General features: G+C 43.2%; 2 protein-coding genes across 5 annotated transcripts in view; both read left to right on the plus strand.

Moving 5' to 3' along the window:
- The first annotated feature begins 2,085 nt into the window (after positions 1 to 2,085).
- On the plus strand, positions 2,086 to 10,906 carry mrpl39 (mitochondrial ribosomal protein L39). Of its 3 annotated transcripts, none has more exons than XM_088988244.1 (11): positions 2,086 to 2,242; positions 3,496 to 3,702; positions 4,875 to 5,014; positions 5,687 to 5,786; positions 5,858 to 5,925; positions 5,992 to 6,104; positions 6,832 to 6,897; positions 7,787 to 7,940; positions 9,507 to 9,554; positions 10,705 to 10,788; positions 10,827 to 10,906. In XM_088988244.1, the coding sequence occupies exons 1-10, from the start codon at positions 2,206 to 2,208 to the stop codon at positions 10,774 to 10,776; spliced, it is 1,005 nt and encodes a 334-aa protein (XP_088844370.1). In that variant the 5' UTR covers positions 2,086 to 2,205; the 3' UTR covers positions 10,777 to 10,788; positions 10,827 to 10,906. The 3 variants fall into 3 exon arrangements, with proteins under 3 accessions (XP_088844370.1, XP_088844448.1, XP_088844288.1); XM_088988322.1 differs by having other exon boundaries at positions 10,831 to 10,863; XM_088988162.1 differs by having other exon boundaries at positions 10,705 to 10,844.
- Positions 10,907 to 14,651: 3,745 nt separating this feature from the next.
- The window catches only part of jam2a (junctional adhesion molecule 2a), a 22,095-nt gene continuing 14,480 nt past the window's right edge, over positions 14,652 to 22,266 (plus strand). The window contains exons 1-3 of one of the 2 annotated variants that reach the window (XM_088988662.1): positions 14,652 to 15,043; positions 21,685 to 21,750; positions 21,903 to 22,013. In XM_088988662.1, coding sequence (XP_088844788.1) covers positions 14,995 to 15,043; positions 21,685 to 21,750; positions 21,903 to 22,013 — 226 coding nt within the window. In that variant the 5' untranslated portion in view covers positions 14,652 to 14,994. The remainder of the gene's footprint in view (positions 15,044 to 21,684; positions 21,751 to 21,902; positions 22,014 to 22,266) is intronic. The other variant, XM_088988742.1, reaches the window with a different exon arrangement.

The following is a 22,266-nucleotide window of genomic DNA, read 5'->3' on the forward strand; positions in this document are numbered from 1 at the left end:
TCTTTTGCTGGTAGTTTCGGCCCTATATATATCCCTACTGTCGAGACGTGGCGGTGCCAGACTCTGCTATGATTGGTCCCTGCTCTCAGGTTGGGGGGGGGAGCAGAGGACTACACCCTACGGCTGACTGATTACTTCTATTGTCCTGCCTGAGTATGGGTTCTACGACTGGCCTGATTGCCCCATTTGGTCTGGTATACACCTCATCAGCACAACTAAGCCCATGTTGCCTAAGAAGTCGGTTGTAGGAACGATCCAAATTGAACCTCACCCCACCATGGCGATTTAGTGAAGGGTTTTGCTGTTTCATGAAAATAGCTTCTTTTACTCCCCTTTCAAACTATCTATTTTCTTTAGCTACGTCTGGACAGTAAGGATATATATAGGGCCGAAACTACCAGCAAAAGCGCCAAGGTGGCTGGCGGACTAGTTTTCCACACCCACTTACTTTGAGTGCACTCAGTGCGGACGTGGTTTGTTATCGAGTGGAGTACTTTTTTGGACCAATAGCACATTTATTATATATAAATAAGGTATATTTGGTGTAGTTTTAAGGCTTATTTAGTTGAAAATTATGTTTCATGGGGAGCTAGGAACGGATTATTCTCATTTTAATGGTTTCCTATGGGAGATTAATGTTTGGAATACACACTTTTACGCTTAGACACACTTTCTGGGAACCAATTAAGTTCGTAAGATAAGATATCACTATCCTGTATTTAAAAATTAAATAATCAAGGATTGACAAATATAAAAAAAATGATCTCTTGGGTGTGTGATATCTTAGACATTGAGGCTGAAATGTCCGTGTATTTTTCCTTTGGCTCAACAAACAACAAAGAAGAATGATACAAGATATTAATATGAAGCAGAAAATGTCTTAATTTTTTTTCCATCTGGCTATTGTTTACGTCCTTTCAAACTCAAAATGTCTTCCAGTCTCTAGTGAAAACAGGCCTTCTTCTGCTAAGGAAAGAATTGGTGATGTGGACGATTTATGTTGTTTTTTTTTTCTCTCTGTTGCTTTAAACGGTGTCCCAGATCTGCTGATTCCACGAGTTCCCGGACTTACTGTTGATTTTGGACGTCCAAACTTCAGCATTTGTCAAATTTCACTCAAGTGTTATGAATGTCCACTGAGAGAATACAACTAGAGCAGAGGTCCTCAACTCCCGGGCCGCGGACCGCTACCGGTCCGTGGGTCATTTGGTACCAGGACGCGCAGCAAGAATAAATCATTTACATAATTTCCGTTTTATTTATCTGAATGCGATCTATATTTTACTTTCAAAAATTACCGGATTACATCCGTCTATGACTTACACTTGACGCATGTCAAAACGCTTGTCTAGGTCACGTGATACATATCGCTAAAATTAGCCCACCGTAACCTAGCAAAATGAGTAAAAACACACTACTTTGGAAAGTTTCTTTTCGAAGGGGAAAAGGCCCAGTAAGGAGACGGAAGAAGAGCCTATGACTTCTAAAAAAATGGCTGCATTTATCACTATCTTATTTTGAAGGCACGAATAAACATTACCACGGTGACCATTGAGCGTTAAGGGGCAGCGACGATGTTACCAGGACTCTGCTAATAAAGTTGTCCCAAAATACACAATGGATTCACGTTTATTATTCTATTTAAAAGAAAGAAAAAATCAGTTTCCATGCTCGTCGTATGATTTTATTTTTTTGTATTTATCCGCCGGTTCGTGAAAATATTATCTGACATTAAACCAGTCCGTGGCGCAAGAAAGGTTGAGGGACCACTGAACTAGAGGACGCGTGACATGAGACACCACGGCCGAGATAATTTGGATACAATCCGTATTAGAGCTTGTTCGGGGTCATTTTGTGGAACACCGAAGTTAAAAAAAAGTGGTCGTTGTGTAGTGTGCTAAGTAGCTCACTTTTATGATTTGTTGTTGACACGCCCTGATTTTTCCGTTTGCCCGTTCATGTGCGGGGTCAGTTACGATTTAAGTAAATATTCAAGTCATAGCTAACAGCGACGTCTATCGGGCACACAGTTAACTGCGGCCAACTGCTTCTCTGGACAAAACGGAACGGTGGTTTAGGGTCTTACTTAGTTCCTGGTCGGACCCAATTTTTAGCGCACCTGGTCCTCCCATGGCGTCCTTCAGTTTCATGTCGCTGGAATAAACGTTCTACGGTCTGTATCCTACCATCGAAACATTTCTCACGATGCTGATCAAGGCTGCATGCCAGTACCTCCAACGCCGTAAGTTGAACACTGTTAGCAATTTATAGCTAATGTCAAATGAAGCTATATTTGTACGAGTGAGTAGAGTTCTGCATTCAAGAACACACGGTGGATCAATAAACTCATCACCATCAAGTCGAACAACTTTTACTCTCACTTCACTGGATGAAGTACAGTATCAACATTATATTTGACATTTTAATATTTTTTTGTGTTTCCCGTACAAACTTTATTGTCTGCCATACACGTGTAAAAATGTCCAGAAATCGTACTAAATACGGTCGTTTGACAGGTATGCGTGCTGGGCGCAGATCTCTGCAATTCTGTAACTTGGAACCCTTTGTGGTATATGATCGTGTATGTGGTTTAATGTAGGATCGAAACCAAAAATTACACATAGACAGTATTTTATTCATATTTTAAAGGACAACCGACACGTCACTTTTTTGTTTCTTAACTGACATCAGAAAAACGTTTTATAGCATCTAAAATACCCAAAACGCGCAGTATATTTTTATTCAAATGCAAAACACCAATAAAAATGACTTAAAGTGTCCAAAATCTGCCAAAAATTGAGCTGCGAATTGGGCATTTTCAGAAAGTCCCGCCCCCAGTTCGTGACGTCACACCAATACGTCTTGCATTGCTTGAGAATCAAAACAATGGCTTCAGATTGGGAGAATATGCTTTCTTGTTACACATCCAGTTATGAATATGATTCAAAAAGTTCTGAAGAGGAAAGCATACATGTTTGCAATCGATTAAAGAATTTATTCCGTGCCATTATGAGGCAACATTGAGGGGAGATGTCTCAACGAAAAAGAGGCACAAAATGGCGACCTCCTGTGACCACCTCTGTTTCCACAGGCTGATAAATTCCTTATATGGAGCTTGGACGCCCTCTTCGGGCGGCTTTTGAGTGCAACACGAGGTCCCCAGACCAAACAAGTACAGCAAAATACATTGACGTGATGGAAGGACCGCTACAATGAGTCTTTTTTTTCGGTTAGGGGCGTTCCTTTAGTGACGTCACGTACGGACTCGTCACCAATTCGAAAACAAGACTTCCTGAATATTCAGCGAGAGTCTTAAAACGTAAAATATAGCTATATGCGGTGGAATCTTTGTCAAATACACTCAGTAGAAGTCATTTGAAGCCATTTTACAAATTATGGACACAAAGATTGTCGCCAAGATGTTTCCTCATTCATGTATTTTGAATATACTGCATAAAAGGTATACATTTCATCAATTTTCCGATATCTCCGCAGGTTCCAGGTCGACTGCGGTCGCGGCAGCGGCTGCGCGTAACGAAGCTCTCGGCCATCGCAATGCAGTTTTCTCCAGAGAGCAGGCCCGACAGCGGTCTCTGTACCCCCGTGTGGAGAAGATCGAGGTGTCCGTGCAGGGTCCGGGGCTGGACGGTACTCTGCTCATCATGAACAGAGGAATGTCCACACCGCAGAGCTGTGCCATGCGTGAGTTACCTCAGCTTAGAAACTTAATTGGGAAAAGTTCGTCTTCCAAACATTTATTTCCCATAAGAAACCATTGAAATGAGAATAATCCGTTCCCAGGTCCCCATAAAACTTAATTTTCTACTAAATAAGCCTTGAAATTACACAAAATATACCCTATTTTATGTATAATAATTGTGCTATTGTATTGTAATAAAATAAACTGTACTATATAATAAAGTCGTTTTATTTACCTTTGAGATGGTAGTTGTCAATGGATGATGAACTTCCATGATGATATCTTAGTGAAGTTGCCATGCTTTCTCTGCGATAATACCGTCACTCAGAACAGTACAGTGATACCTCAGCTTACAAACTTAATCAGGAAAAGTTCGTCTTCCAAACATTTATATCCCATAAGAAACCATTAAAATGAGAATAATCCGTTCCCAGGTCCGCATAAAACCTAATTATCTACTAAATAAGCCTTAAAACTACACAAAATAGACCTTATTTTATGTAGAATAAATGTGCTATTGTATTGTAGTTAAATAAATGAACTACTGTATAATGAAGTCGTTTTATTGACCTATGTGATGGTAGTTGTCAATGGATGACAAACTTCCAGGTTGCCTCTTGATTTGAAGTTGCCATGCTTTCTTGGCGATAATACCCTCACTCACACTGTCCCCTGCTAGCTGCTTTTCGTTAATCCAAATCAAGAGAGGTTTTTCAACCTCTTCTCTTGCCTGAGACCGTTACTTAGACAACAGGGAAACGCCGTTAGCCACACAATAACCCTTAATAGCTTCCTTGTTTCTTAAGGTTGGTAGCAATGGTCGAGTTAGCGTAGTGGTACTGGGACGCTACGTCATACAAACGCACACCTCGTTTGTGTTTTTCTTCTTCTGCTCGACCATAATTTTCTTCTGTGTCTTCTTCGGCTTAACACTAGCCTGTGGTGGGGTCTTTTTCGGTCCCATAATAGCAAAAGGACTCCACTCGATAACAAACCACGTCTGCACTCAAAGACAGTGGGTGATGAAAACTAGTCCGCCAGCCACCGTGGCGTGGTTCGGAATTTAATGTTCATGAGGCGAAAAGTTTGTGAGCTAAAGCGTTTGTAAGTTGAGGTTTCGCTAATTGGTATTTTTTTTGCATTCATTTCTCAAATATTGGTGTGCTCGACGCAGACCTTACAGAGCATCACGTGACCAACTCTGCTTTGGCCCTGGTGGACGGCGAACCGTGGCCTCTCCACATGCCGCTCACTCGCTCCTGCACGCTCACGTTGCTCACGTTTAAGGACAGCGACCCAACATTGGTCAACCAGGTAAACTGTGAATTTCATTGAGAACATGCTATCTGTTGGCTATCTGCTAGCTAGCTTTCTATTTGTGTATTTAATAGGGACATTCAGTGTATTAGCTCACTATCTAGCTAGCTGGATATTAGCTATATAACTATCTAGGTGGCTAGCTATCTAGCACGCTATCTGTTGGCTGTCTATTAGCTATCTACTAGCTGGTTAGCTAGCTTGCTATCTATTTACTTCCGGGTTGTGTGAACGCTGGCGCGTGTAGCTACTGCTGCTACATTGAAGTCCAGACGGCTCGAATTGATACGGATGGACTTCTTTAATTGATTGCAAACATGTATGCTTTCCACTTCAGAACTATTTGAATCATATTCATAGGTGGATGAGTAACAAGAAAGCATCTTCTCCGAATCTGAAGCCATTGTTTTGATTCTAGAGCAAGGCGAGACTTCCTGGTGTGATGTCACGAAAAAAGGGGGCGGGACCTTCTGAAACTCGCCATCTCCGGGGTCATTTTGAAGTAGTTTTGGAACACTTGAAGTAATATTTATTGGTGTTTTTGCATTTGACTAAAAATATCAGCCTGATGTATGTTAGGAAACAAAAAAATGGTGTCGGTTGTCCTTTAACTATCCGTTTTCCCACGATACAAGCTATTCTCACCGCTTTTCTCGTCCCCACCGACAGGCGTATTGGCGTTCCTGCGCAACCCTTCTCGGTCAAGTCCTGGAGACGGCTTTCAAGGACCAGTTGTCTGTGGAGTTACTCAGCATACCAGAAGTTCCAGGTAGCTTCTGTTGTGTGTTTATGGTGAATCTGGCCTGGATCGTCTTATTTCACTCCTAAATTCCTGTTCAGTGACTTCAGGGGCTTTTCTTTGTGACTTGGTCCTGGACCCTCAGCTGGATTCTTGGACTCCTTCTGAGGTTTTGCTCCTTTTCGTTGATCAGCTGGTGCTTTTCAAAGCTCACACGTTGGTGTTTGTGCTCTAGGAATCGCTGCGCTCGCTGACAAGAGGAGCTCAGCAGCTCATCCTGAAGGATTTGCCTTGGGAGCCTCTGGAGGTGGACCCCTCGGTGGCGCTTGAAGGGTTTTCGCACAGCAGGTAGATGGCTGCCATCTTGTTTCTATAATAATAATAATAATAATAATAATAATAATAATAATAATAATAGCCAGCGTTCACTCAACCCGGAATAACTCAAATGAATAAAAAGCTAATAGCTAGCTTGCTAATAGATCGCTAATCTATAGCTAATAGACAGCTAGCTAATCAGAATCAGAATCATCTTTATTGCACACGCTGCACTAGTTTATTGAACACGCTGCACTAGTATCATCATCAAAAAATTGTAATAATAAATAGTTAGCTAGCTATCAAATAGCTAGCTAGCTAACTAATAGATAGCTAATAGCTAAGTAGCTAATAGATAGCTAATTGATATCCAGATAGCTAGCCAATAGATAGCTAATTGATATCCAGATAGCTAGCCAATATATAGCGAATAGATAGCCAGATAGCTAGCCAATATATAGCTAATAGATAGCCAGCTCGCTAGCCAATAGCTAGCCAACTAATAGCTAGCAAACTAATAGCTAGCCAGCTAGATAATAGCTATCTAGCTGGATAGATAGCTAATAGATAGCCAGCTAAATAGCTAATAGATAGCTAGCTAGCTGGATAGCCGAACTTGCAGAAACAAAATATTAAAACAAAATAAAGTAATACTATTTCTACCCGTATTAACCCCCTCCGCAGCCTGTTCCCCGTCGTTTTTTTTTTCTCTTTTGACATCCAACATTCCATTTCAAGAATCGTTTCTCTGTGTCAGGTGTCAACAGGAAGCGGTCGAGCAAAAGGCCGCCCAGAATCCCGGAGGGAGAGTGACGCTTTACAGGTGACCATGCATGCACTTCAGGCAATGGACAGAATTTTCTTCATACGTCTTTGTTTAGACTAAGCGACGGTGGTACCTCAGTTTTCAACCATAATCCGTTCCAGGAACCTGTTGGAAAACCGATTTGTTCGAAAACCGAAACAGCACTTCCCATTATTATCAATGTAATTTTTTAAAATCCGTTCCAAGTCTAGAAAACAAGCACTTTTTAAACTATTTGACAGCATAAACTATGTACATGCGTAGTAATAGAGCAAGTCATTTGTGAAATACTATAAAAACAAACTATAATATGCTTCATTTTCACCAATTTTAACATTAATATTGAAACATAAAAACATCTCTATCTCTCTGGGAGATAGCCATAATCCGTTCCAGAAACCTGTTGGAAAACCGATTTGTTTGAAAACCAAAACAGCACTTCCCATTATAATCAATGTAATTTAAAAAAATCCGTTCCAAGTCTAAAAAAAAACAACTTTTGCAAAGCACTTTTTAAACTATTTTCCGCATAAACTATATACATGTGTAATAATAGAAATCGTAAATTACTATAAAAACAAACTACAGTAAAGTCTCGTTATATCGATATTCAAGGGAGTCCGAAAAAATATCAATATAACCGGGACTATCGATATATCCGACCCTGTTTGCATGTAATTTTCTCCGTGCGTGCATAGAAATAGTATCGATATAACCGGGACTATCGATATATCCGATATCGATATAACGAGACTTTACTGTATATGCTTTATTTTCACCAATTTTAACATCAAGATTAACATTGGAACATTAAAACATCTTTATCTCTCTGCCTAAATTCGGGAATGGCAATGAATGAGCTAAAATCTGGCGAAAGGTTAACTCTGTCTGTCTGTTTTCCGTCTAGATGCGGCGACTATGTTGCGTTGAGTGGTGGCCCCCTGGTGGCCAGAACTGGTCTGTGCTATCACTACGAGGTGACGGCACTTCACAGTCTGGGTGGAGGGCCCTGGGGTCTCCACCGCCGAGCACAGGGCCTCTCGCTACCTTTTCAGCTGGAGGTAAGATGAATGCTCCTTTTCCTTTTTCAATTGACAACACAAGGGAAATATTCCTTTTCAAATGAGAGCACCAGTTCAGTCGAGACCTGAAATGATCGTGATCATTTGAATTCGGTGTGTGGGTGTGGGGAGCTATCTGGAACACAATTGAAGCATAGACAAACTGAGGTCAATCTGAGGTCAACAGACACTGCAAGTTAAACTGTCATCTTCATCTATAGGAGATCTGGCCTTGGACATAATTTAGTACTTGGGAAACTCCTTTATCACCGAAGCAATTTACGACTTAAAACTCCTTCACAGGAAGAGCTCATTAGACAGGTTATACATTTATCAGTTCATGGAAGAGACAATGTTTTATTGCTTAAAGCTGTTTGCGCTCAGAACGTTCCATGGGCGTGGTATTCTAATCAAGAAAACTATGTTTTACTAATGTATCACTTAAATTTGCATATACTCTCAATAAATAGCTTGGCAGAGGGCTGTAGAATTCGGGCGTCCGTCATGAATGGCTACGTCTCCTGGCGGCAGTAAAAGACAATCTTTCTGGGTCCGAGTCTTCGTCCACAGTGTCCGATCGAACATCTCTGACAGGGCAATATGAGAGGATAAAAGGAGGGTTGCTTGTAAATTCCTTAATGTGAAGAAACACGCTATGTGAAGCTAATGTGACGAAACTCGCTAAATTCAATATACAGTAAAGTCTCGTTATATCGATATTCAAGGGAGTCCGAAAAAATATCGATATAACCGGGACTATCGATATATCCGACCCTGTTTGCATGTAATTTTCTCCATGCGTGCATAGAAATAGTATCGATATAACCGGGACTATCGATATATCCGATATCGATATAACGAGAGTTTACTGTATAGGTAACATCCGAATTGCGACCGGGTTCAGTTCCGAGAAAACGGTCGTAAGTCGAACGGTCGTAAGTCGAAATCCATTCAAAATGGATTTCGACGCGAGGTCTATGCGACAGGATAGTATATAATGTCAATCTGTTGTTTTTAAGCACTAAAATCTTTTGCTGGTAGTTTCGGCCCTATATATACCAATATATAGCGAAAGAAAATAGATGGTTTGAAAGTGGAGTAAAAGAAGCTATTTTCATGAAACTGCAAAACCCTTCACTAAATCGCCATGGTGGGGTGAGGTACAATTTGGATCGTTTGTACAACAGACTTCTTTGGCAACATAGGCTTAGTTATGCTGATGAGGTGATACCAGAGCAAATGGGGCAATCAGGCCCGTCGTAGACCCCATACTCAGGCAGGACAATAGAAGTAATCAGTGTAGCCGCAGGGACCAATCATAGCAGAGTCTGGCACCGCCACATCTGGACAGTAGGTATATATATATAGGGCCGAAACTACCAGCAAAAAATTTTAGTTCGATGACGAAGCCTCTTGGATAAGAAGCGAAAACACCTTCAAAGTACAGATGACGGATGAAGCAACCTTCTCATCCACTATCCTCAGATATGTTTAGCATCACACGTGATTGCCCACCATGATTTATTTCTCCACGTGATCGCTAATCACGTTGTCTCCTTCACGCAGACCCACCACACGATCTGGAGGAAACTACGGAAGCGGGCAGAGAAACTGGTGAGAGCAAACATCCCCTCCCCCGTTTTCGCATTCGCGTGCATCCAACACAGAAAACATCAAAAGCCAAAGCGAAGCTGCCAGCTCAGACACGACCAATCGTTACCAGCGAGGCGACCGCTCGGCTCTGCGCTTGCTTGATGCTAGTCCAAATTAGCCGCTTGTTCGAAAATCCAGCCTGGCCCTTTTACCCCTCATCACTCCGGATTTCACACTGCAGCCATAGGTTAGGATTTAACGTCCTCCATTTTTTTTATTTTTTTTTATCGCTTTGCATTTATGTTTCTGGCACAATCTGCCAAGGGACTCTCATCCTTCTCCCATGAAGGACAAAGCGCCCGTATGTGAAGTTGACATCAAACGCGCCAATAAAAGAGCCAAGAAAACTATTTTTAAACCTCTCCAGACGCTCCCGCAAAGCGCATGGCGACGTGAGTCGATTCTGACTAAAAAAAGTAGCAAAAGATGCATAAATTCTTCGCTATTTAAACCACGTCGAGTTAATTTTGGATGGAGACAGAATCTATTCGGCTTGCTGCGTGTCATCGGGGGAAAAAAAGGACGACTCATTAATAGGAGCGCTTGATTTGGTAGACGATGACATCCGATGCTCCGCGGCCTACATTTCCTTTGCGCGCCGCCGTTGGTTACTTTCAGTGTTACTTTCAGTGTCATCTTTATCATTTTATATTTCATATTATCGGTTATGTGGCGGCTTTGTGGCATATTATTGGTTATGTGTTCTGCTGACCCAAATACGCACGGCTTCGCACGCATGCGCGCTGTTGAAAAATCGCTCTCTCTGCTAACGGCCAGAAGAGGTCGCCCGACACACACGCTCGGACTCAGGCGGACGCCGAAAGAAAGAAAGCAGTGTACAGTACTACATGCGATGTTGCAGAGACGGTATCTACACTGTATAACTACTATATTGAGTGTAGTCACGCAGCAGATTGCTGTGCGAGTGTGTGACATGCTGGCTGGCCAAAATTGTAGTACGCGTTGCCGTCTGCTTGCGCGTTGAATAAAAAAAGTGTCTGGCGGATGTGGTCGTAAGTACGGGTGGTCGTAACTCGCGCCGGTCGTAACTCGGATGTTACCTGTATATGTACATGTATGAATGTTTTCAAAATGGCTTTTCGACCCATAGGTGGAGGTGCCATCTGAGAAAGTGACTCCGCCCCCTATTGCTGCTCCTACTCCACAATCAAGCAGCCAGTAACACCACAATTGTACACACACACACACACACACACACACACACACACACACACACACACACACACACACACACACACACACTTGCCATATATTGGCCGACCAATAAAAGAGCAAAACCAACTGTCAAAATAGTTTCAATGAAATGTTTTTTTGTTGGGTCGCGTGTGTCGAAGCGATTCCCAGCAACCGACACAAAGTTCGCGTGTATTCCGACTTACGGTTTGTCCTTTTTGTCAGCTGTCGCGTGCGTGCGTCACTTGTCCGACAGGTGGCTGTCTGAATGTGTTCTGAGGCAACCGTGTGAGCCAGCGTTTACACCTCCAGTGCCCCCCAACCACCACCACCCCCCGCTGACACATGACACCCCAACACTCCTGCTTTCCGCCATCTTTCTTCACTTTTTACTCGTTGATGATGTTTATGTCGAGTGACAACGCTGAACAAGTGTCACTCATGAGCTTGTCTGCCAACAATTTGATCACAACATCAAAAACTAACTGTCATATTTATTTTTAATCTAAATACCCCTCCCCCCCACCACTCACAGTTCTTGTAAAGGCAACACGGCCAGCTGTTTTTATGATCGCACATCCTTGCGCGACCGCCGAAGAACTGATTAGATTGGTCGCCAAGGTTGCCGTGACCTCGGACCGCCTTCCATGACTAATCAGAATCATCTTTATTGGCCAAGTATGTAGAACACACCGCTCTGCCTCTGTTTTTGACCATAATCCGTTCCAGAATCATGTTTGAAAACCAATTAGTTTGAAAACCAAAACAACACCTTCCATTATGATCAATGTAAAAAACATTAATCTGTTCCAGGTCTAGAAAACAACTTTTTAGAATCAGAATCATCTTTATTGGCCAAGTATGTAGAACACACCGCTCTGCCTCTGTTTTTGACCATAATCCGTTCCAGAATCATGTTTGAAAACCAATTAGTTTGAAAACCAAAACAACACCTTCCATTATGATCAATGTAAAAAACATTAATCTGTTCCAGGTCTAGAAAACAACTTTTTAGAATCAGAATCATCTTTATTGGCCAAGTATGTAGAACACACCGCTCTGCCTCTGTTTTTGACCATAATCCGTTCCAGAATCATGTTTGAAAACCAATTAGTTTGAAAACCAAAACAACACCTTCCATTATGATCAATGTAAAAAACATTAATCTGTTCCAGGTCGAGAAAACAACTTTTTAGAATCAGAATCATCTTTATTGGCCAAGTATGTAGAACACACCGCTCTGCCTCTGTTTTTGACCATAATCCGTTCCAGAATCATGTTTGAAAACCAATTAGTTTGAAAACCAAAACAACACCTTCCATTATGATCAATGTAAAAAACATTAATCCGTTCCAAGTTTAGAAAAAAAGAACTTTTTAGAATCAGAATCATCTTTATTTGGGCAAGTATGTAGAACACACAAGGAATTTTGTCTCCCGGTAGAACACACTGCACGAGTATCATCCTAAAAAAGAATTACAAAGAGGCAATATACTGTACATGTGGTGGTGGCCAAACGACAGTGATGCCTCCATTTTTGACCATAATCTGTTCCAGAATCCTGTTTGAAAACCAATTAGTTTGCAAACCAAAGCAACACCTACCATTATCATCAATGTAAAAAAAATTAATCAGTTCCAAGTCTAGAAAACAACTTTTTAGAATTAGAATCTGAATCATCTTTATGAGCCAAGTATGTAGAACCCACAAGGAATTTGTCTCGCGGTAGAACACACTGCACTAGTATCATCCTAAAAAAGAATTGCAAAGAGGCAATATACTGTACATGTGGTGGCGGCCAAACGACAGTGATGCCTCCGTTTTTGACCATAATCCATTCCAGAATCCTGTTTGAAAACCAATTACTTTGAAAACCAAAACAACACCTTCCATTATGATCAATGTAAAAAACATTAATCTGTTCCAAGTCTAGAAAACAACTTTTTAGAATCAGAATCATCTTTATTGGCCAAGTATGTAGAACACACAAGGAATTTGTCTCCCGGTAGAAAACGCTGCACTAGTATCATCATCCAAAAAAAAAATGCAAAGAGGCACTATACTGTACATGCGGTGGCGGCTAAACTACAGTGATACCTCGAATGTTCGTAAGTAGGGGCGCCTCTATATTTTCCGCCATGACATGACGACTGCATGAGTCACGCAGCTGTGGCGCTTGGCACGATTGAGACACAAGGCATGAGACAAGAGACAAGTTGCCTGGTGTTAATATTTCTTGAGTCAGTGCAGGTGCCGGGAGACAACTGGCAATGGAGAAACTCTGCGGGTTGGTGTACGAAGCCCAACTATTCATCCCTTCCCAAATCCCTCCTCCCCCTATTGATATTTGAGCTTCATGTAAAAGCAAAAGAAAGTTGCAGCTGTAAAATCATTGCTCAGGTGGCAGGAAAAAAAGATCAGCTTGTCTGTCTTCTTTCATCATAAAAAAAGATTTAATTCTCAAGTTATATGGGTCTGGAGTTATATGAGCTTGAAATGAGGGTGGCTGTCCAAAATACAATGCAATACATACATATTGGTTGATATAGCGCTTTCACAACAGCTTAGAACACAACAGGTTAGAAATCGACCTGGACTCCTTCACAATCGGTTCTGCAGGCCCTGGAGCATAAAATAAGTGTCAATGAAACTGTTGCTTTAACCAATCAGAGTTTTAGTTGGTGACTCAAGGCCTGCAGGAATGCGTTGGAAACGTCAAGAGTTTTTGCAAACTATTATTGGCTAGTCACTAGCATGTTTTACACACGTAGCACCACAATGAGTGATGTGTCGTTGGCGAACGAGCCCGTTCTTCTAACAAGAAAATGGCAGCCGACTGTTTTTGTGCCCTATCCCCCGCCCCCAGTCTTCGGTTAAAGCCACGTGAATGGTCAAGAACGCAACAGTGAGGAGGGGAGGGGGGTTTAAACATTAAAGAGACAGGCAGACGACAGTGAGAGAGTTTCAACTTTGATAGTTCAAAGGCAGAGTGTAGACTGCAAGGTTAAAACATCCCGTCAATCAGGCTCCACAAATAACCTGCATCTGTACACTTGCTGCAAAAAAGCTATCAAAAAAGGTAAACAGAACACAATTGATGAGGAACAAGGTAAAATTATCGCAGAGAAAGCACCTACAAGGGATCATTCCTCTAAATGGTGAAAGAAGAAGGTGTTTTATGCTGAGGAAACCGGTCACTCCATTCAAACAAGCCATCAACGAACATCACAAAGGTAAATAAAATGACTTTATTATATAGTACAGTTTATTTCTTTTAATTATAATACCATAGCACATTTATTATACGTAAAATAAGATATATTTTGTGTAGTTTTAAGGCTTAGAAAATTAGAAAGTAGAAAATTGTGTTTTATGGGGACCTGGGAACGGATTATTCTCATTTCAATGGTTTCCCATTGGAAATTATTTTTTGGGATACACGCTTTTCTCCTTACACACTCTGTCTGGGAACCAATTAAGTTCGTAAGCCAAGGTATCACCGTACTGTAACGCTCCTGCTTCCGTGTGTCACGTGACGACGTTGTCCCCGGCTGTTATAGTCACCCAGAACGCCGTAAATCGGGGGCATCATCGTAACTCGAGTTCATGTTCAAGTTGTACCTGTTCAGATTATCCCTTGAGTGGAAACACTTGAAAAAAAGATGCTTTCCTCTTGTTGTAGTGGTTTGATTGTCGTCTATATTGAGCTTGAAGGCGAACGTCCGGTTCTTGTCAGCGTGGCCATGCCCACTTTTGTGCTGCCATCGTCTACTTGGCATTGCAGTGCGCGTCTTGGACACGGCGTTGTGCTCTCGCTTGTGTTGGCGTTCAGTAAACGCCCCCCCCCCCCTCTCCCCTCCTACAGCGGTATCCATCTCCACCCCACGCGAGAGACGAGAAAGGACGCGGACCCGCCGTTGTCGCCATTCTCCCGTGGCCAGGACGCCGGCATCGCGCCATCTGAAGCTCCGCGAGGGGCGTCGCGCTCGCCGGCTTTCGTCCGCCGAACGACCGCCCCGCCTGACGCTCGGCGGCGGGTCGGTCCGGTCGTCGGCACCCCCCCACACCTTAACCAAGAAGAAATTAGCGTTGCCTGTGGAAGCTGGATGAATTATCGGAGAGTTGGAAACAAGTGCGAGAAGAACGCTGAGGTTTCGTTTCCGCTTCGTCGCGAGAAGACAAGACTCGGCCACAGTTGTGGACGACCATGGAGGGGACGTCCCTGTGTCTGCCCATTCTTATTTTACTCACGCAATGTAAGTGGACTTCTCAAACGAGAATTTCCCTAACAGCTAATTGTTTGGGTTCCTGCTTAGTGTGTTTTGTCCAAAAAAAAAAAGAATCATCCGAATAATTTACACGCGAGAAATGTTTAATTCGCTTGAAGACTACACTCGAGTAAGTTGTCGGCTTGGGACCTCCATGGAGGTTCCAGCCATGGCAGGCAGGCAGGTGGCCCACAACTTCCAATGGGCACCGCCGGTGTGTTCCTTGGCGGCTTAAAGACGATATTAATATGGTGTGTATGTTAATATGGTGTGTATGTTGTGTACTCGTGTGTGTGCGTGTACGTGTGTAAATGTGTGTATGTCTCGTGTATGTGCGTCTATGTGCTTGTGTATGTGCTTGTGTACGTGTGTGTATATGGTTGTGTGCGTGTGTGTATGTGGTTGTGTACGTGTTTGTGTACGTGTGTATGAGTGGAAATGTGTGTGTGCGTGCATGTATGTATATGGCTAGTGAATGTGTATGTCTGAAGATGTGTGTGTGAGTGCGTGTATGTGTATGTGTCTAGTGAATGTGTGTGTATGTTGGTAGGTGTGTGTAAGTGTGTGTCTATGTTTGTGTTTGGATACGTGTGTAATTGTGTGTGTTTGTGTACGTGTGTAGGTGTGTGTGTGTACGCGCGTGTGTGTGCCTGTATGTGTCTAGTGCATGCGTGTGTTTCTAAGTGTGTGTGTGAACGTGTATGTGTGTGTGTAAGTGTGTGCTTGAATGGGTGTATGTTTGTGTGTATGTGTCTGGTGCATGTGTGTGTTTGTAAGTGTGTGTGTATGTTTGTGTACGTGTGTGTGTGTGTATGTGTATGTGTTTGTGTACGTGTGTAGGTGTTTGTGTGTATGCATATGTTTGTGTACGTGTGTAGGTGTTTGTGTGTATGCGTCTGCACGTGTCTAGTGAATGTGTGTGTTTGTGTGTGTCTATGTGTGTCTACGTGTATGTTTGTGTGTGTGTGTAAATGTGTATGCATATATGTTTGTGTAGGTGTGTGTTGGTGTGTGGCTGTATGTGTATGTTTGTGTGTGTGTGAATGTGTGTATGCATATATGTTTGTGTACGTGTGTGGCTGTGCGTGTATGTGCGTGAATGTGTGTATGTATGCGTCTATGGATGATGTGTATGTGTATATGTGTTTATGTGTGTGTGAATGTGTGTATGTCTAGTGTATGTGTTTGTCTGTAGGTGTGAGTGTGTGCACGTGTGTACGTGTATCTGTGTGTATGTATGTGTGTGTGTATGTCTAGTGCATGTGTGTATATGTTTGTGTGAATGTGTGTACGTGTTTGTTTTTGTGTGTGTGTATGTCTCTAGTGCATGTGTGTATATGTGTTTGTGTGAATGTGTGTGTGTGTCTAGTGCATGTGTTTGTGTATGTCTGTAGGTGTGTATAGGTGTGTGTGCACATGTGTGTGTATGTGTGTGTGTCTAGTGCATGTGTATGTATGTGTGTGTGTGTGTTCATGTTAAGCGGCAAAACTAAACATGCGAACAAGAAATGTGACACACACGAGGGAAGGCAGCGGCGACGTGGCCTTGACATGAATGTGACGAGACGATCCAGCGAGTGACGCGCAATTTGACTCGGCTTCTCACTTCCACACCTGTCGGCTCAGAAGTGCCGAGGGGTCCGGACCCTCGTGCGTATTTGGTGTTGCGGCATTGTCGCTGGGGGCAAGCAGGAAGTGCGACGGGTGGGTCTTTCAGGCAACAACATTACCCCCCTCCCCCACCACCTGCCTGACGCACACCCGCACACATCCCGGGACAGCTGTTGCTGGCCGTTTACAGACGGTCTTTTGTTCCAGGCGCTTTCCGGGCGCTTAGGTTTTCCCTCTGACCCCGAGTGCCGTTATCTTTCCCACACAGGCGGACCCGCAGGACTGCTTCCTGCGGGTCCGCCTCCTTCCCTTTCCCACGTGTTCCTCATTAAAGGACAACCGACAGCATTTTTTTTTGTTTCCTAACTGACATCAGAAAAACGTTTTATAGCATCTAAAATACCCAAAAACACGCAGGATGATATTTTTAGTCCAATGCAAAACACTAATAAAAATGACTTATGATATGGTGTGCCTCATACTGTATTTGGAAATCCTTTTATAGCTTTATACTGTATAGACGCTCCCCAACTTACATACGAGATACAGTCGTTCGTAAGGTGAATTTGTTTGTAAGTTGCTTCAGTGCTATATGTTGTATGGAATGTATGTTGAAGGTTAAAGGACAACCAACGCCTCCGGACAAGTTGTGTCCATAATTTGTAAAATCACTTCAAATGACTTCTACTGAGCGAATTTTATAAAGATTCCATCGCATATAGCGATATTTTACGTTTTAAGACTCACGCTGAATATTCGGGAAGTCTTGTTTTCGAGTTGGTGACGATTCCTGACGTGACGTCACTGAAGGAACGCCCCTGACCGAGAAAGCGACACACAATGCATTTTAGGTACTTTGTTTGATCTGAAAATATCGTGTTGATGGCAAAATGAGAAGGAAAAATACATAAATAACGCGATGGTGAATCGTTGTGTGTTGCACCAAGACTACTATTTGATACTAGTTGACACACATTCCCAGCAGACAAATCAGCCCATTTCCAACGGATCTTGGGCGCCATCTTGTGCATTTTCTGGGCGCTACACATTCACGTCCAGATGCCTCAAAATGACTTCTTTAATCGATTGCAAACATTTACGCTTTCCTCTTCGCAACTATTTGAATCATATTCATGAGTGGATGAGTAACAAGAAAGCATCTTCTCCGAATCTGAAGCCATTGTTTTGATTCTAGAGCAAGGCAAGACATCCTGGCGTGAGATCACGAACAAGGGGGCGGGACCTTCTGAAACTGGCCATTTCCGGTTTCATTTTGGGACTTTTTAAGTCATTTTTATTGATGCTTTTGCTCATTTTCCTCGATGCGTGCGACGTGGCCCGGTCGGGCGTGTTGTCAACTCGGGCAAAGAGGCCACCCTTCAAGGTGACGACGGGCCGTGCCTCGCTATGTGACACGAGATTATCCCATTCGCTGCACAACCCCCACCCCACCACCGCCCCCCCTTTTAAATCGTGTCATCTCCTCTCAGGGCCGATTGCCCCTTTCTTTGTCATTCATTCCCCTCCCCGTTTAATCTCATTGTATCAGCCTCCCGCCTCGGGTTGTTCCTTCCTTCAGCGGGACAATGCTTCGGCGAGGCCATGGAGTTGTGGGGCGGGGGTGCGTGAGTCGCGGCTACAATCCTAATCCTTTTTACACTTCGGCGAGTAGACACGGAAAAGAGAGGCGGGGGTGGGGGGGGGGCATGATGCAGTTTTAATTCTCTTAAAGGACAACCGACATCACTTTTTTGTTTCTTAACTGACATCAGAACATTTTAAATGGCGACCAAGCTCCGTGTGAGGAATTAATCAGCCCGTTTCCACAGGCTGATAAATTCCTTACATGGAGCTTGGTCGCCCTCTTCTGGCTCTTTTTGGTTCAACATGACGTTTTCACACCAAAAAAAGTACAGCAAAATATATTGACGTGATGGAAGGACTGCTACAATACAACAATTTTTTTCGGTCAGGGGCGTTCCTTCGGTGACGTCACGTACGGACTCGTCACCAACTGAAAAACAAGACTTCCGGAATATTCAGCACAAGTCTTAAAACGTAAAATATTGCGTTATGTGGTGGAATCTTTGTAAAATACGCTCAGTAGAAGTCATTTGAAGCCATTTTACAAATTAATTTGTCTAATTGTGACGCCATTTCCTGTTTTCCTGAGCTACTTCCTGTTGCGCTGGACTATTGTTGGCGACTCATTGTGATCACAGCCCTGAGCGTATTGACTAGGGGTGGGAAACGTATGGCTGGCGAGCCATATATGGCTCTTTTAATGATTGAATTTGGCTCGCAGATAAAACTAAATACATATTATCACTTTTTCGCTGCTCAAAAAAAAAAGGCGGTGCGGTCTTTTTCAGTCCCACAATAGCAAAATTACTCCACTCGACAACAAACCACATCTGCACTCAAAAACACTAGTCCGCCAGCCACCGTGGCGCTGTGTGGTTTGGTTCGTCCGCCGAAAACTAGTTCGTCTGCCAAGATTATATTCTCGTGAATTTAATGTTCGTAAGGCAAAATGTTCGTGAGCTAAAGTGTTTGTAAACTGAGGTATCACTGTATAGCGCTTCAACAACAGCTGGAGCAAAGCGCTCAAAAAAGAAAAATGTTGCCCCTTTGTGGGGAAAAAAAAACATTGCCAGAGGCCATGGCCAGCGCTTTATCGGCACCCAAGCAAGAAAAACCCGAACAAATTCCCCAATAAGTCTGTGTAAACTCTCAATCGTACAGAAGTGGTCCATCGATGAAAAGGTTTCTTCAGCCGGCCGTCATCTGTACAAATTTGAAGGTGTCGGACGTTTCGCTTCTTATCCAAGTGGCTTCGTCAGCGAACTAAAATCTGTTGCTGGTAGTTTCGGCCCTATATATATATATCCCTACTGTTCAGACGTGGCAGTGCCAGACTCTGCTATGATTAGTCCCTGCTTTCAGGTTTGGGGGAGCAGAGGACTACTCCCTGCGGCTACACTGATTACTTCTATTGTCCTGACTGATTACTTCTATTATCCTGCCTGAGTATGGGGTCTACGACTGGCCTGATTGCCCCATTTGCTCTGGTATCACCTCATCAGCATAACTACGCCTATGTTGCCTAAGAAGTCTGTTGTACGAACGATCCAAATTGAACCTCACCCCTCCATGGCGATTTAGTGAAGGGTTTTGCTGTTTTATGAAACTAGCTTTTTTTTACTCCCCTTTCAAAACCATCTATTTTTCTTTCGCTCAGTGTCGTCAAATGAGCGGTTGCTAGCTTTTAGGTGCATATGTACCGCCGATCGAGGCCCACTAGTATTATCCCTGCGGCCGCCCTTGAACGTCCTGGCCATGTGCGCTATTTCTAGGTGACCTTCACCCACGTGCGACTTGTCAAATTGACCCTAATCAGCCTGATCGAGTCATCAACATGCAGGAGCGCCCTCGCCGTCGCCGTCGCCCGCTCCCTCGCCCGATTACCCCCCCCCCTTCCACCATTTCCTGTTTGGATGAGCGCTTATCAGTGACAGGCAGGCGGACGAAGAAGCTAACCTTGACATCTTTCGAGGCGCTAAAATCATGCTAACGGCTTCTTGTCCAGCAGGTTAATCTGGAAAAGCTAAAGGCGTGAGATTTGCGAGGTGTTGGCCGCCCCGATATTAACCTGCGCTTAAATCGACATACGGCCTCGATGCTCCTTAACCCGGCGGGATTAAAGTGGACCGGGTGTGGGGGGATAATCCCGATTTCCACACACTTACCAAAGCAACATTTAGAATCAGAATCAGATTCAGAATCATATTTATTGGCCAAGTATGTACAACACTAGTATCATCATCAAAAATTTGCAAAGAGGCACTATACACGACATGTGGTGGTGGCCAAACTACAGTGATACCTCTATTTTCGATCATAATCCATTCCAGAAACCTGTTTGAAAACCAATTAGTTCGAAAACCAAAACAACACCTTCCATTATGATCAAGGTAAAAAATAATAATCCGTTCCAAATTGAGAAAACAACTTTTAAAAATCAGAATCATCTTTATTGCCAAGTATGTAGACACACACACAAGGAATTTATCTCCGGTAGAACACGCTGCACTAGTATCATCATCAAAAAATTGCAAAGAGGCACTATACACGACATGTGGTGGTGGCCAAACTACAGTGATACCTCTATTTTCGATCATAATCCATTCCAGAAACCTGTTTGAAAACCAATTAGTTCGAAAACCAAAACAACACCTTCCATTATGATCAAGGTGAAAAATAATAATCCGTTCCAAATTGAGAAAACAACTTTTAAAAATCAGAATCAGAATCATCTTTATTGCCAAGTATGTAGACACACACAAGGAATTTATCTCCGGTAGAACACGCTACACTAGTATCATCATCAAAAAATTGCAAAGAGGCACTATACAATACATGTGGTGGTGGACAAACTACAGTGATACCTCTGTTTTCAACGATAATCCATTCCAGGAACCTGTTTGAAAACCAATTAGTTCGAAAACCAAAACAACACCTTCCATTATGATCAATGTAAAAAATAATAATCCGTTCCAAGTCTAGACAACAACTTTTTAAAATCAGATCGGAATCATCTTTATTAGCTAAGTATGTAGAACACACAAGGAATGTGTGTCCGGTAGAACACGCTGCACTAGTATCATCATAAAAAAATTGCAAAGAGGCACTACAATTTGGGTAACTGTTTGGAGAGTTAATGGCTTGGGGGAAGAAGCTGTTTAAATGTCTGCTGGATTTGGTGCGCATGGATCTGTGGCGTCTGCCTGAGGGGAGTCGCTGGAAAAGGTGGTGGGCAGGGTGCGGAGGCTCCATTCGGTTTTTCCGCGTCCTTGTTTGTATTCTAGCATTCTCCTCGTGCGGTTGGCGAGCACACGTTACCCGATTCACCTCCCCCCGCCCTTTAATGGATGATAAGAAATATTGCGGTGCGCAAACGGTGCTCCCACCTCTCCTTGTTGACTGCCGGTGTTCTCCTCTCTACCCCCTTCTTCCAGGTCCCTCTGCCCTTCCTGTCACCGTCTCGACAACCAAACAAAAAGTGGAGGTGCACGAGTTCTCAGGTGAGAAGTGGGGGTGGTCCGTTTCAGGCCCCTCCTAACTTGACGGGATAAGGCTTTAAATAGAACTAAAGTGTGTTTTGAACACCCCCCCCCCCCCCCACCTCGACGATGGTGACTGGTGCCATAAATATCTCAAGACTTGCCTATTTCAGATGCAGTGCTGTCCTGCATGTTCCGAACTGAGAGGGACCAGAATCCACGAATCGAGTGGAAGAAGAAGGGCAAAGATGTTTCTTTTGTATACTTTGACGGACACTTTCGAGGTGAGGATGTAACCCCCGCCCCCTCCACCCCCAAAACCCCCGGTTCCTTTTTATGGCAAAGGGTTATTCAAAATCGGTTTGGTGTGCCATAACGAGAGGAGAAATATATAACGTAGAGCACAGGTGTCAAAGTCAAGGCCCGCGGGCCAAATGCGGCCCGCCACATCATTTTTTTCGGCCCGCGAAAGCAAATCCAACTTGTTAAATTCCATGATGATTGCTAAAATCTGAGCCAAAATGTCATATTTTTGGA

This window comes from Hippocampus bargibanti, linkage group LG01 (genome assembly GCF_051943395.1).
Source record: "Hippocampus bargibanti isolate YZ-2025 linkage group LG01, ASM5194339v1, whole genome shotgun sequence".
NCBI lineage: Eukaryota > Metazoa > Chordata > Actinopteri > Syngnathiformes > Syngnathidae > Hippocampus > Hippocampus bargibanti.

Excerpts from the sequence above, each read along its gene's own strand:
- mrpl39 (XM_088988244.1), top strand. The coding sequence starts at position 2,206 with ATGCTGATCAAGGCTGCATGCCAGTACCTCCAACGCC. Across the intron at positions 5,787-5,857 it reads CAGCATACCAGAAGTTCCAG|TGACTTCAGGGGCTTTTCTT; the intron begins GTAGCTTCTGTT and ends ATTCCTGTTCAG. Across the intron at positions 6,898-7,786 it reads GGGAGAGTGACGCTTTACAG|ATGCGGCGACTATGTTGCGT; the intron begins GTGACCATGCAT and ends TTTTCCGTCTAG.